Here is a 16,356-nt window from a genome sequence, read left to right as displayed (position 1 = left end):
GAACAGTATGGATGTTCCTTCTAAAACTAAAAATAGAACTACCATAGGGCCCAGTAGTCCCACGCCTGGGCATATATCCAGAGAAAACCATAATTCAAAAAGATACATACACCCCAATGTTCATTGCAGCACTATTTACAATAGCCAGGACATGGCAACAACCTGAATGTCCATTGACAGAGGAATGGATAAAGAAGATGTGGTACATATATACAGTGGAATATTACTTAGCCGTAAAAAAGAACGAAATAATGCCATTTGCAGCAACATGGATGGACCTAGAGATTGTCATACTAAATGAAGTAAGTCAGACAGAGAAAGACAAATATATCACTTATATGTGGAATCTAAAAATAGGGTACAAATGAACTTATCTACAAGAGAAAAATAGAGTTACAGTCATAGAAAACAAACTTATGGTTACCAGGGGATAGGGAGAGGGGGAGAGATAAATTAGGAGGTTTGGATTGACATATACACATGACTGTATATAAAACAGATAAATAATAAGGACCTACTGTGTAGCACAGGAAACTCTACTCAATACTCTGTAATGGCCTATGTGGGAAAAGAATCTAAAAAAGAGTGGATATATGTATATGTATAACTGATTCACTTTGCTGTACACCTGAAACTAACACAACGTTCTAAATCAGTTATACTCCAATAAAAAATTTTTTTAAAAAAGAACAACTTCATGGTAGTAGTTGTTTCTGCAAAGGGAGATAAAGAAAGTAAACCTGAATAGGCAGACAAAGGAGGCTTTAATTTTATCTGAAGTGTTTTATATCTTATGAAAGATACCTGACACAAAATGATAAAATAAATTTTTAAATTATTGGTTTTGGGTACATGATTTATATCATTCTATTTTATTTTTCTGTATTTTTGAAAATTTTCATTATAAAATGGTAATGTACATAAACTAGCAAAAACTTGTAGAAATAAAAAGAAAAGTTGATTTCAAAATGCAAGTATTGAAAACTAAGATTTCTACAGATTTAGTAGAAAAAATAAGAACATAGAAGAATTAAGTGATACTCATCGATAATCATATACACATATTTGTGTACTAATCAATAAATAATCATATACACATAATATATTTGTGTATACATACACGGAGAGAGATATTTAGACACACATATATAATACACAGAAAGAGAACATTACATTTCTCAGAGAGTATACATTCTCTGAATATTATAGAGCATATACAAAATCAGTCATGTATTTGGCCACAAAAATACCTCTTACAAATTTAAGTAAAAAACAGCAAAATAGACAATCCTGAGAAAAGAAAATCTAGATAGCCAGCATGTTTATGAAAAGATATTAAATTTACTAGTAATTAAAGAAATACAAATTAAAGTAATGAGATACCACTCTTCACGATCTTCCAACATTTAAGAGTAAGTAGATCTTTAAAACAGTGCTAAGGGATTTCCCTGGTGGGGCAGTGGTTAAGAATCCACCTGCCAATGCAGGGGACACGGGTTCGAGCCCTGGTCCGGGAAGATCCCACATGCCACAGAGCAACTAAGCCCGTGAGCCACAACTACTGAAGCCCATGCACCTAGAGCCTGTGCTCTGCAACAAGAGAAGCCACCACAATGAGAAATGTATGCACCACAACGAAGAGTAGCCCCCACTCGCTGCAACTAGAGAAAGCCCACGCACAGCAATGAAGACCCAACGCAGCCAAAAATAAATAATAAATAAATAACAAAAAAACAAAACAAAACAAAAAAAACACTGCTGAGTGAAAGATTAAGCAAATCTATGACAAATACCACATACATAAATTAGAAATATATCCATATAACAATCATGTTAAGAGGGTACATACAACAAAAGGATACGTATTAGACATTAGAATGGTTTCCTGGAGTGGTGGGGGATGAGATTGGGAAATGGACATAATGGAAAAATAAATAAAATGAACAATAATACCTGCTGCTTAGGAATGTAGAGGAAAGGGAACCCTCCAACACTGCTGATGGAAATATGAAGAAAACAATCTGACACCATATGTTAACATATCCTAGAAACAGTGGAATTCTCATCAATAGGGGATGACTAAAGTCATCCACACTGTGAAATATTATATCAGCATTAAAGGAGAGTTAAAACCACACTTGATGCTTTAAAGAATTTCCTAAGGTATTATTGAATGAAAGAGGGTGTAGAAAAGTGAGTATACAGTGATGCCATTCTAGGAAACAGTGATCTCTCCCCACCCCCAACCTAACCCTTTAAATGTATGTTTGAGTACATACATACATGTGTGAGTAAATGTATGTGTGTACAAGCACAGAGAAAAAATAAGAGGGAACATACATGGAATAGGGTGAGGAACTAAATAATGGAAGGGGGAAGGAAAGGAGAGGGAAAGGCAGAGGCAACCAAAAGAAGAAAAAATAAAGATTGCACTGAAAAAATCCAAGTGTATGATCATATTTATTCATGAATGTAAAAGTGTATATATGAGGGAGTATTTTTAGGCAGAAATTAAATAAGGTTTGTATTATTTGTTTAACATATGAGTGTCTCGGATAGTTGGAATCTCAGGCCACGTATGAGGTATGTTGGTCACATAGGTCTCGGTTGTTGCCTGCTTTGATAACTCTGTGCATATGCACTAAGTTTATTATCTCTGTGATTTGTACTATTTGTGGAATCTTTGTGGTTACAGTTCTTTCTTGAGTGATTCTAATACCTGCATAATTTTTAAGAAAAATAGTGAAAGCAAGATTGTTGGATTAACAAATAAAATTTGTCAATTTGTAGGCCCTAATTTAATGTTTACTTAGAAATATGTGACTAAAAACTTGGTGGAAACTGTGTCTTAGGAATTGGAGAGACTGACTTAAGAAAAATATCTTGTCATCAGAATGCATTTTAGTAAATGAGGTACGCTGAGAAAAAGTTGTAGAGGAAAAGAAACTTGCATAACATAACTGAGCACAGACTAGGCTTTTGCATCTTACCAAGCTTAAGTTGTAAATATTCATATAAAATGTACACCCTGTTTATGAAAGGACTGAGCACTAACAAATAGCATTTGGAGGTTCCTTAAAAAACTCAAAATAGAACTACCATATGACCCAGCAATCCCACTATTGGGCATATAACCTGAGAAACCTATAATTCAATAAGAGACATGTACCACAGTGTTCATTGCAGCACTATTTACAATAGCCAGGACATGGAACCAACCTAAATGTCCATCGACAGATGAATTATCATAAAGAGGATGTGGCACATATACACAATGGAGTATTACTCAGTCATAAAAAGAAACGAAATTGAGTTATTTGTAGTGAGGTGGATGGACCTAGAGTCTGTCATACAGAGTGAAGTAAGTCAGAAAGAGAAAAACAGATACCATATGCTAACGCATATATATGGAATCTAAAAAAAAAAAAAATGGTACTGATGAACCTAGTTTCAGGGCAGGAATAAAGATGTAGACATAGAGAGTGGACTTGAGGACACAGGATGGGAGGGGGAAGCTGGGACGAAGTGAGAGTAGCATCGACATATATACACTACCAAATGTAAAACAGTTAGCTAGTGGGAAGCAGCTGCATAGCACAGGGAGATCATCTCGGTACTTTGCGATGACCTAGAGGGGTGGGATAGGGAGGATGGGAGGGAGGCTCAGGAGGGAGGGGATGTGGGGACATGTGTATGCATATGGCTGATTCACTTTGGTGTACAACAGAAACTAACACAGTATTGTGAAGCAATTATTCTCCAATAAAGATCTATTTTAAAAAAAAAATTAGGAATCAGTACCTGTACAGTGTAATTTACTATATTGTATTTGTATTTCAGATGCCTTTGGTGCTTCATGAAGAATATTTCTAGATATATCACAGACATTAAGCCTTTGCCACCCAACATAAAAGATAGACTGATCAAAATAATGAGCGTGCAGGGGCAGATAACAGATTCGAATATAAGTGAGGTAAGAGCATATACAAAGAGCATGTATAGCCTGTAAAGCAGGCTATTATATTTTACTGTTTAGCTGTGGTTTCAGATTTTTGGAACAGTGGTTTATAGTAGGATTAGTAATAATTTTAAAATATAATAAAGTGTTGGGGTTCTTTTTTTCTCCAGATAACCAGAACGTCCATGTGTAATAGTTTCTAAAAAATCTTCTCCCACTGTTCTTTCAGGTGTTTCTCTTGTCTTCATGGTACCAGCGTCCATGAACTCCATATTTTCAAGAAGTTTAAACTTTTTGATTGAGTACACCTTAATAAAGCTGGAAAAAAATTAAAATGCAGGGTGAATAAACAAATGGCAAAAAAAAGACCCACAGTAAGAAATATATATGTTACATTGTGACGCTAGCACACAAGCCACACCTATGTGTAACAGTACTCTGTACAGTACACTTGGATATTTTCTATTTTATTCTAGTATGTCTTATTCCATTTAAAAAATGATCGTAGCCTATTGACTTTGTCCATTCATGGTTAGCAGTCAGTTAAAAATCATTCTTCTAAATTCTTCTCATTCTTCTTGGGTACCTCACTCCGGCTAATTTATACTTACTCCCCTTCACTAACTAAGCTAAAATTAAATATTCTGTAAGGGAATAAGTATAGTAAAGGCCTCCAACCTGAATTAAAATTCTAGCCTTTCTACTCTTTCTGACATTGAACCACAGTTGTCTTAACTGTAAAATGGATTTGCAGCTATCATCACTCACTGCCTACAGAGACTGGAACTACTTATTGCTGACTTTACTACATATTCTGCCCAAAGCCTGTGATCAAAAGGAAGCAAGCTCTGATGGTAGCACTCCCCATATGTCTACAGTGGTGACTTCACATTGGAATTGTGCTTCAGTGTGCCATAGTGTTTTCTCTACATTAACTTGATGTGCCTTTAATGCTTTATTTTCTTCCTGTTAGCTTGCATTTGAACATAGACATTTTAGTGTTGTAGTCTGCTTTTCTCTTTGGAGGTAGAGTCCAGTTCTTATTGTTGATGGTTCTGTGGATGTATATAATGTATGTGTGGCTCACAGATGAAACATTGACGCTACAGAAAGCGTGGTTTTCTTCACTTCCCCACATCCCTTTAACCTGTATTTCAGTGACTTAAATTTTTGTTTTATGACAATCCTGAACATTCATTTAAACCTAATTTTACCTGAATAAAAAAGGGCTGAGGGGGTAAATGAGATAGAAAAATCAAAAGCATTATTTCCCTTGGTGTTTCCGTATAATCCCCATCCTTATGAAAGTCCTGCTTATGAAATTATTTAAAAGACCAGATCTAACATTTTTTTAAAAGTTGCACACATCTGGGGATGGCTCTTTTTGAAAAATTTCCTAAATCTTTTTATAGTCTCTGGGTGGAGAAGGCCTTTTTTTTTTTTTTTTTTTTCTTGCGTTATGCGGGCCTCTCACTGTTGTGGCCTCTCCCATTTGCGGAGCACAGGCTCCGGACGCGCAGGCTCAGCGGCCATGGCTCACGGGCCCAGCCGCTCCGCGGCATGTGGGATCTTCCCGAAACGGGGCACGAACCCGCGTCTCCTGCATCGGCAGGCGGACTCTCAAGCACTGCGCCACCAGGGAAGCCCGGGAGAAGGCCTTTTTAAACATGACACCAAGTTAGAAAACAAGAAGAAAAAGATTGATAGATTTAAATATATAAAAATATAAACTTCTTTATGGCAAGAAGAAAAAAATAAAGTAACAAACTAGGAAAAATATTTGCAGTATGTGTGAAATTCTATTTTTTTTTATCTTGCCAATGTAAATCATGCCTGCAAACCACTAAGAAAAATCAAAACAAACAAATAATAAAACAGAAGAATCAGGAAATACTTCAAGGAAAAAATATAAATCACCAATAATACGTAAAAGAATATTTAACCTTATTAGTAATCAAAGTCACAGTTTGTCTTTCAGTTTAGCAGAGACTTGAAAAATAGTAATACCTGGTGCTGGCAATAGTGTGGGGAGCAATCACTTTTATCCCCTGCTGTGAGAGTGTAAAATGATTTTAAAAAACCTTTTAGGAGGACAGTTTGGCATTCTATCAAAAGTCCTAAAAATTTGCTTACCATTGACTCAAAATTTTCACTTGTTATTTTTTTTCCAGCTTTATTGAGATATAAGTGACATATAACCTTGTGTAAGTTTAAGATGTACAACACACGTGATGACTTGATACACTTATATATTATGAAATGGTTACCACGGTAGGTTAGTTAACATCTCCATCACCTCACATAATTACCATTTACTGTTGTTAATCTCAAGAAAATAATAATTTAAAAAGCACACAAGAATGCTCACCATAACATTTTCGTAATAATAAAATAGCTAACGGTTATATATAGCATATATTATAAGCAAGGTACCTTTATTTCTCACAAATATCATCCTCATCTTAATGAGGATAGTGAGGCACAAAAAGAAAGCAGAGCTTGATCACAATCACAGGGTTGGAACTCAGGCAGCCTGCCTCCAGAGTACATGTTCTTATACACTGTACTATATTGCCTCTTAAAATCAGTCTGAATATTCAACTTAAGTGTTTGCCAGTGTAGAATGCATTTAATAAGTTACGGTGCATGCATAAAATGAAATAGTATGCAACCACAATTAATTATTTTTATAAAAAGTGCCCATTTATAAATAAATGTGATCTGATCCCATTTTTCTTCAAATGTTTTTTTAAAAACTCAAAAAACATCAAAACTAATATTATGTTTGTCACTGGGTGTTGATATTATGGGTAATTTTAGCTATAACTAGTTAAACGCATGGCCTTTGGAATTAGGAAGACCTGGCTTCCAATCCTAGCTCTGCTCCTTTTTTAGCTGTGTACTTTGTGTTGCTACTTAAGCTCTGGGTGACTCAATTTTCTCATTTATAAAATAGCAATGACCAGTCTCTTAGGGTGGTGTGTGTGTGTATGTGTGTGTGTATGTGTATGTAAGAGAGAGAGAGAAAGAGAGAGAATATTAAATGACGTATTTTATATAACACACTTAGTACCCTTCCTGGTAAGTGCTCAATAAATAGAAATAGTTACTTGTATCATTTCTATAATTTTTCTGTGCTGTCTGAATGTTTTACAATAACAGTACATTACTTTCATGTTCAGAAAATTATAAGCCATTTCTATTTTCATAAAAATAAAGCAAAAGAGAAGGAAAATATCCCCAGAAAAAGAGCTCAGAATGCTCTGAAATTGATCTGCTATTTGCTGCCCTCAAGTAAACATTCAGTAATACTGGGTTTGTTTGTACTAGCTCCCAAAAATAAAAATGAAGGAGGTAAACATTCTAGATAAGCATTTGGTATATAAGTGCCTAAAGACTCGTACTTGCTGAGCAAAGACACAGAGTTAGAATCTCTAATAATAGGAACCACTGGAAGAGGATAAGCTCCCCCCACCACCTTGGTTCTGCTTGCAGGTCTAGTGGGTCCTTACTCTGTACCAGCTGTCTCAACAGTGCTCTGTGTCCCAGTAAGACTTTGGGGACACTAGAAGCTGCACCTCTAGTTGGAAGTAGGTTGGTTTTTTCCTGCTCTATGTATCTGTCTTCACACAGATATGTTTCTGTATTCTTTGCTGTATTTTCCACCTGCTGTTTGTCTTTTATGACCATCAAAACACTGAATATGGAATAAACATTTATATTTATAGGAAATATTAATTTCTCAAAATCATGTATTTATTATAGATTTTACATCCTGAAGTCCAAACTCTAGATCTACGAAGCTGTGATATTTCAGATACTGCTCTCCTGCACCTATGTAACTGCAGAAAATTGAAGAAATTAATTTTAAATTCCTCAAAAGAAAACAGAATTTCCATAACTTCAAAAGGTATGTTTATTAACACAATGAATTGGTTGAGTACTATTCACCATCTGGCATAATTTTGGAGCAGAGAAGGGGAAAATATGTTAAAAGAGAGTATAAGTATGTCAAAGAAATAGGAACTATATTTATCAATAAAATATTCAAACTAAGCTAAAGAATCCAAATTAGAATTCTTGCTTATAATCAGTGCTGAAAGTTGGGAAATACACTAAGTCACTACCTTGAAGTTTAAACATATTTAAAATAAACATGGATAGATACCTCTATATTTTAAATATTTTACCTAGTATAGTGAAACAAGAAATGACCAGTTCATACTTTGTTAAGGCTTTCTTGTAATATTACAACAGAAAGTTAAATCATCATCAGATTAAATTTACTAGGCACTCTCCTATCAGCCTGTTCACTGCATAGTTTTGTAGCCAGAGCATAAGCTGCCCCATTTTGAACAGCACAAAACTAATCATATATTTTCCACTTCTGCTGCCATAAAACTATATTAGACAATGACTGATTGACTAGGAAAGAGCTAATCCTGCTTGCTTAATTCCAGATACCAACTTCAAGGACATTGGCCTGGAAGGTGGCAACAATTTAATAAGCCAGTCAAGTAGCAAAATCACCAAGCTCCCAGTTCCCTGAAAGATATAAAGGTCTAACACACACTCCTAAGTTGTTTTTACAGGAAGCATATCCCCACGAGATGAAAACTGCTGACCATCAGCACGTAGACCCCAGACTGGTTGAAACCAGAAGATTGGTGTTGCTTGAAACTTCACCTTGATGCCAAGCAATCTGAAAACTGTGTACAAACTGCTCATGTACCCTGCAGCTCCCTCCCTCACACTGCCTATAAAACCTTTGTCTCCCATCTGGCAACTTGGAGATGGTCTTAGGACAGTAGTCCACCAGCTTCCCAGGTTGCTGGCCTCCTGAATGCAGCAAACTTTTCCTTTTCCACCAATAGTTGTCTCTGGAGTATTGGCCTTTCGAGCAGCAAGCAGCTGAACTTGGTACCGGCCTTGTCCAGTTACAGTTTTTATTGTTTTTGTTTTTGTTTTTTTGCAGTATGCGGGCCTCTCCAGTTACAGTTTTTTATAGCCAGACGCACTGCATTTTTCAGTGTGACTGTTACATGAATTAATGGATTTTTACCATTTTTTTCAATAGAGGATTTTTATCTTTTTCTTCAGTATAAGAAAGAAAGAGTTATTTGGTTACCTAGGTTTCTGAAAAATCTTGTGGGTAGTTGGCTCTATTTTACAATCAGCTTGGTTAGCAAGTTAGGATATTCATAATACTGCAAAGAAGCATAAGTTTTAAAATGTTTACACAAATATTGACTCACTAAAAAGAACTTTCATGCTGGACACTAATGAATAAGAGTTCTTTCTTAAGATGTGGAAAACAATAAAAATGACCTACACACGAATTTACCATCTTCGCTTTTGTGTATTTTGCCCATGAAAGTGTCTTTTAACAGTGCTATAATGTTTGTCCATGACTAAAGGGCCCAGGATTCCTGAAGTACATTTCTATTTATGTGGCACATTATCACATACCTGTCACCAAAGTGCTTTTACATCAGTTGAATTGGATTTAAGGGCTTCTGTTTTCTTGACCCTTGATAAAATGTAAGATTGGTCCAGGCTAACAAAGAAGGTGCATGTTGGTAGCAAAGGGCAGAATCAAAGAGGGAAGAGAGAACACAGAGATACAGGTATGATTCCTAAGGATAAGCATGAAAACTATTACTTAAGACATTTGGGCCATTTAACTTTTGATTTCTTTTCAGAGTCCACGAGAAAATTAACTTCATTTAAAACTTTTAACAAAAAGGAGAATCATCTACTATTTAATTACCTGTTTTGGTTCTGAATGACTTTTGGCTATTTCCTAAAAGCAAGTCTAATCATAAACAAGTCTTGTCATTAATTGCAGATATTCTGAAGAATATACTACAGATTATGTAGAGAATTCTTGAAACATTCCAAAAGAGTTTTAAATAATGACAACATCACTGGAAATAAAGTATATCCCCACATGCACTACTTTATCAGTACTGGTGATGAAATGAAAATCAGTCACATTTCTCATATATAAACATATATAGCTCATTGATACAGAATTATGTTTTCCCTCAGGAATAAAAGCTGTGGCTTCATCTTGTTCTTACCTGCACGAAGCTTCTTTGAAAAGATGCTGCAATCTCACTGATGAAGGAGTCCTTGCTCTTGCACTCAATTGCCGGCTGCTAAAGATCATTGATTTAGGTGGCTGCTTAGGTATTACTGATGTGTCCTTGCAGGCATTAGGAGAAAACTGCCCGTTTTTGCAGTGTGTTGATTTTTCAGCTACTCAGGTAAATGAAATACAGACTTGAAAGGTAGAGACTGTATGTATTTGCCCAGAGTATTTCCATAACTTATCAGAACATAATTAATTCTTTTTGTTGTTGCTAAATTTTTTTTTATTTATTTGTTTATGTATTTATTTATTTATTTTTGGCTACATTGGGTCTTCGTTGCTGCGAGCGGGCTTTCTCTAATTGCGGAGAGTGAGGGCTACTCTTCGTTGCAGTGAATGGGCTTCTCATTGCGGTGGCTTCTGTTGTTGTGGAGCATGGGCTCTAAGGTGTGCGGGCTTCACTAGTTGTGGTGTGTGGGCTTCAGTAGTTGTGGCTTGCGGGCTCTAGAGCGTAGGCTCAGTAGTTGTGGTGCACAGGCTTAGTTGCTCCGCAACATGTGGGATCTTCCCGGACCAGGGTTCAACCCGTGTCCCCTGCATTGGCAGGCGGATTCTTAACCACTGGCGCCACCAGGGAAGTCCACTAAAATTGTTGGCTTCATGCTTTGATAGTTAAATAATTACAGTATAATTTGGCACACACACCCCCCCCCAATTATTTTCAGTAAGGGTGGAAGGTATGTGTGGCTAAGACACTTTTGCCAAACGGGAGGAAATAAAACTATATCTAAATAATTAATAATTTTTATAAAAGTTTGCTTCCATCATCTCCATTTACGTGCTATGTTCCTTTTTTCCTTTGCTCAGGTATCTGACAGTGGTGTGGTTGCGCTTGTTAGTGGACCTTGTGCCAAGAAATTAGAGGTAATTTTAAAATACCTGTAAAGATGATGATTATCTGAATTCACATTATCCTCAGAAATTCTTTTTTAAACCTAGAAGACAACCAGTGCCTTATTCTCAATTAGGTATTAACATGGACTTTTTTTTTTGCCTCTACCCCTTTATTCCCAGAGTGAAGAAAAACTGGTTAAAGTTAGGAGATAAAGTATACTTTATAATAAAACCCATTTTGTTTCCAATAAAAGTTCTTATTCTCCAGAAATTTTAGCTTCTAATACATTTAAAGATAGTCTTATTATGGATGAAAATACTGAAAATTTATCAATGTAAAATGACATTCTTTAGAATTTTCATGTCTGGCTGATATTTTTACCAGGACTACTTACTCTCTTGCCAGTGTATTTTTCTTGACATCATATTTATTCTCTTGCCATCATCTTTTTCTGAATCCATGAAGGGATCCAGACTATACCACTGTGGCATAAAAATTATTTTGATCTGAAGATGTCTGAGAAACAACAAGGGTTAAAAAAAAAAAAAGACTTTGTCTTAAACCCCACTTTCCCCCATCTGCCTAAAAGCAGACCATTCCAAAAGAATTCAACTGCCTCAAACCCCCTTTAAGGTAGGCTTCCCATACATTGGGAAGTCAGATGACAGATTGCATTAAATAAACATTGTCACAAGATTATCGTTAAGTCCCATCTATTCTCCTAAAGGTCATTTTGTCTTCCCTAAAAAGTCACCTGTTTTTCTGAGTGTCCTTTCTCCCCCTCCCCTTCCCCTATCAAGATGGTATATACTCTAAATTCTAGCCATTTCTTTGAGCCACTTTCTTTGTGATCTTGTGAATAAACTTCATCTTTTCTCTTGCTAATCTTATTGTCAGTTTAATTCGAAGGCTTCCAAAGACAAACATAAGAGGATAGAGAAAAGGTTCTTCCTCTCCAGAAGCCACACTGTGCAGCTGTTTAAAAAGATCTTAAATTAGTGTTCAGCCTTTGATCCAATGACTGATGTGATACCTGTAACCTATTTCTAAATATGAAGAAGACTTTTGTCCCAAGATTTTGGTTTTTTCCTTTTTCAGTTTACAGTGTTTTATTTTGTTTTTACTCATAATTAATATAGCTGTGCTTTTCAACAATAAATCACATCAAATCCTTTTTGGAAGTAAGCTGGCTATAAATGAATTATAAAAGTTAGTAATCACTATTATAATAGAATGGTGGTGCAATGTTTTTGCCAAAATATTTCTGCTTGATTTAATGCTCAAATAGTTTTTTTGGTGATATTTATATATTTGCATTCTGCTTGTATTTATGTATGTATGTGTATGTGTGTATATAAAATAGCATATATATTTTTACAAATCTTTTAATTAAGAAATTCCTTTCTTTAAAATATGAAGTTCCAAATTCCAAATTGCATTCTAACTGTAGGGACAATAACTGCCATAATTTTTACTGTTTAAATACTAACATTTGTTGAGCACTTACTACATTCTAGCCTCCATGCTACTGCCTTATATTCATTAGGTTATTCAATTTTTACATTATCCTATAATCACCATCATTTTTTTTTAACATCTTTATTGGAGTATAGTTGCTTTACAGTGGTGTGTTAGTCACCATCATTTTTAACAAAGTTCTCAAACAGTTAACCTAGTTTATCACTTCCTAATAAAACCACCAGGAAATTAGTTGTTATGCAGTGGTAGGAAATATACCTACATATTTACTTCAGCTTTATAAAATTAGGAGCACCAACCTAAGCAGACTTAGGAAAAAATCCAGTAACCAATGTGTTGGTCATTGTATTGTCACTGAATTTTTCACCTTTTCAGTTTTCCAAAGCTTATTTCTGTTAAGTGCCAAAACATTTTAATGGAAATCTTTCTGAAATTTGTTAGAACTTAATTCCTTCCTTAAAGGAATATATTTTAACCTTTGGCTCATAGCATCTTTCTGACCACAATTTCTGACTGAAACTGAAATACAAATGTCTTCATCTTTTTAACTGATTCTTCTCTTTTGGGTAACATGTATGCCTGCTATTTATTAGATACCCTGTTTTAATCTGTTGCTTTTAATTTGTTCAGTTCTGGAAAATTAAATTACCAATGTTGCTAAATAGTTTATAATTTGAAAATAAATAAGGACCTCTCCTAAAGATTGACATTTAGTACAAACGTATGCTACAGCGTTTGTTGAATGTCAGGATTGCCTCTGAAATCTCTGATGATCTGAGTTCTCAGTGAGCATGGACCATTTTATTCATCACTTTGTTGTCATTTTATCCCCAGGTTTGACTGCAGTTCCAGACATATGGTAGCACCTAATAAATGTTATCATATTCTTAACTTCATATTACAGTCATTTTATAGTTTGCTGTAATCTTCATGATTAAAAGTTTAATTTGCTGTATAAAATTATTCATTTATTAAATATTTATTGAGCATCTGCTATATTCTAGGCACTGGCATATCAGAGAACAAAATCTGTCCATGTTATGTATCACTTTCCTTTAATCATTTTTCTAATGTTGGTAATTCAGATTATTTACAGCTTTTAGCTACTGGAAATATTCATATGTTGGGACTTATCACTTTTTTCTTCCATTGCTATAATGAACTCTCCAAAATGAAACAAGTGGATCAATAGGTATGAATCCTTTTTTTAATGGTCCCAAATTCATATTGCTGAATTGTTTCCCATAAAGGTTATGTTGTGAATTCACAGTTTTTGCTAGGACCCCAATTTGCCAGAGTTGAATATTTTCTTTTTTTTAATGCCTTAATATATTTTAAATGAAACCTGACTTGAACACTGTTCCTTCCATCTCTTGTTCTCAGTTGTATTTCATTGTCTGTAGCCTTTGCCAATTCATATCATAGGATGCCTTTGCCAATGTATAATATACAATGCTTTCTGCCTCAATTTTTATGAGTTTTCAATATATTCAAGTTTCCTTTATTTCTAAGATATGATTAATTATAATATGTACACCAACATAGTATTTCTTTTCTCCTGAAAAGTTGATATTACCATAAGTATACATATCAATTACCACATGAATCTTGTTTCCAGAATTGTTAAATGTTTTTAATGTGAGCAAATATACATAAAAATTGCTATTTTAACCATTTTTAGTGTACAGTTCAGTGGAATTAAGTACATTCACATCATTGTGCAGCCATCACCATTAACTATCTCCAGAACTTTTTCATCATCCCAAATTGAAACTCCTTACCCTTTAAACAATAACTCCCCATTATCTTCTCCCCCAGCCTCTGGCAACCTCTGTTCTATCTTCTGTATTTATGAATTTGCCCATTATAATCACATTTTTTTTTTTAACCCATTCATCCATTGATATGTTTCCACCTTTTGGCCATTGTGAATACTGCTGCTATGAACATAGGTGTACAGATATCTGTTTGGGTCCCTGCTTTCAATTCTTTTGGGTGCATCCCTAGAAGTGAAATAGCTAGATCACATGCTAATTCTATGTATAATTGTTTGAGAAACTGCCATACTGTTTCCATAGCAACTGTACCCTTTTACATTCTCACCAGCAATGCAAAAGCGTTCTGAATTAGAACATTAAACAAAAGAGAGATAACGTTTCAAATATATGAAAAAGTATAGAAAGTAATATAACAGAGACCTGTGGACCAACCACTTGAATTTTAACATTTTCTGCATTTGTTCCAGTTCTTTTTTAAAAAATTATTATATGTTACATCTAAAGCTCCCTCCCCTTATTTATTCCCCCTTTCTTCCTTCAGAGGTAACCACTCTTCTGTGTATCTTTCCTTCCGTATTTGGATGCTTCATCTCTCTCGCTATGCATATGTGTGTGTATGTGTATATATATCCATAAATAAGATATTGTATTGTTTTATATGTTTTTAAATAGTACATAATAGTTTCATAGTGTGTGTGTTGTTTTACAATTTGCTTTTTTATTCAAAATTATGTTTTAAAATTTTTTCAAGCTTTATTGAGGTTTAATTTACATACAATAAAACTCACCTATTTTAAGTGTACAGTGTGGTGAATTTTGGTAATTGTTATACAGCCTTGTAACCACGACCACAGTTAAGTATAGAATATTTCCATCACCCTAAGAGGTTATCTCCCATCCCTTTGCAGTTAGTGCCCTGCTGTGGCCCTCTCCCAAGCAACCACTGATTTTGTCAGTATAGTTTTGCCTTTTCTATACTTTTGTATGAATGGAATCATGCAGTAAATTGTCTTTTGGTTTACTTTTTTCTTTTACTTCTTTCACTTGGCATAATGTTTCTGAGATTCACCCATGTTGTTGCATGTGTTAATATTTCATTCCTTTTTTTTTCTGAGTAGTATTCCATAGTCTGGAATATGACACAGTTTGTTCATACATTCACCATTTGATGGACATCCAGGTTGTTCCAATTTTGGACTATTATAAATACTGCTATGGACATTTGCATACAAGTCTTTGTGTAGACATATGGTTTCATTTTGAGGGGGTAAATACCTAGAATGAAATTGCTGGGTCATATAGTTAAGTACATGTTTAGCTTTATAAGATGCTACCATACTGTTTTCTAAAGTGTCTGAACTAACATTATGTTTAAGATTTATGTCTATTAATACAAATAGATATTTTTCATTGTAACTGTTTTATCTTATTACAATATATTAATGAACCACCATTTATTTACCCAGTCTCCACTTCTTTACTATTACAGATAATATTGCAATTGGCGTATTTATAAGTTGTTTCCTTACGCACATGTACAAGAGTTTCTCTCTATATATAGTGGACATCTGCAGTTGGAATTGCTGGGTTCTGGGGCATACTTACTGTCAGTTTTAATAGATACTGCCAAATTGCCTTATAAAGTGGTTGGGCATTTAACTCTTAAAGGTGCTATACCTTCCAAATTACTACAGATTTTCACTGGTCCTTTCTATGGAGTTTTTCTTGCAAGTAGATATTTGGGATTTTTGTTATCAGAGTACAGCATTTCCCAAGCTTTTTCACACTGTTATTATTGTCCTATTTTTTTTTTTTGATTATACTTTCTTTATTTTTAAATAGGAGATTCATATGGGATATTGTGTGAATCTGACTGATGAGGCTGTAGAAGCTGTCCTTACTTGCTGTCCTCAGATATGTATATTACTCTTCCATGGATGCCCCCTGGTAACAGGTTAGTATGAGGCTGCTTGGGTTCAAATCTTGGTTTCACCTTTTAATAACTGTGTGACCTTGAGTAAATTACTTAACCCATTCCATTATTCAGTTTCCTCACATTAAGTGGGTATAATGACAGTATCTACCTCATAAACTTGGTCATGATGATTATCTGACAACACTTGATATGGTGCCTAGCACATAGTGAGGGCTC

At 34.8% G+C, this 16,356-nt stretch overlaps 1 protein-coding gene across 1 annotated transcript in view; it reads left to right on the top strand.

Annotated features, from left to right (window-relative positions):
- AMN1 (antagonist of mitotic exit network 1 homolog) overlaps window positions 1-16,356 on the top strand; it is a 35,030-nt gene that overhangs the window by 5,487 nt on the left and 13,187 nt on the right. Inside the window, exons 2-6 of the mRNA XM_007452179.1 lie at window positions 3,841-3,973; window positions 7,724-7,868; window positions 10,010-10,227; window positions 10,920-10,976; window positions 16,047-16,158. Of these exons, the coding sequence (XP_007452241.1) occupies window positions 3,857-3,973; window positions 7,724-7,868; window positions 10,010-10,227; window positions 10,920-10,976; window positions 16,047-16,158 (649 nt within the window). The 5' untranslated portion in view covers window positions 3,841-3,856. The remainder of the gene's footprint in view (window positions 1-3,840; window positions 3,974-7,723; window positions 7,869-10,009; window positions 10,228-10,919; window positions 10,977-16,046; window positions 16,159-16,356) is intronic.

This window comes from Lipotes vexillifer, unplaced genomic scaffold (genome assembly GCF_000442215.2).
Source record: "Lipotes vexillifer unplaced genomic scaffold, Lipotes_vexillifer_v1.1 scaffold1, whole genome shotgun sequence".
NCBI lineage: Eukaryota > Metazoa > Chordata > Mammalia > Artiodactyla > Lipotidae > Lipotes > Lipotes vexillifer.
Note: the sequence above shows the minus strand (reverse complement) of the source record. Positions and strands in the feature narration are given on the sequence as shown.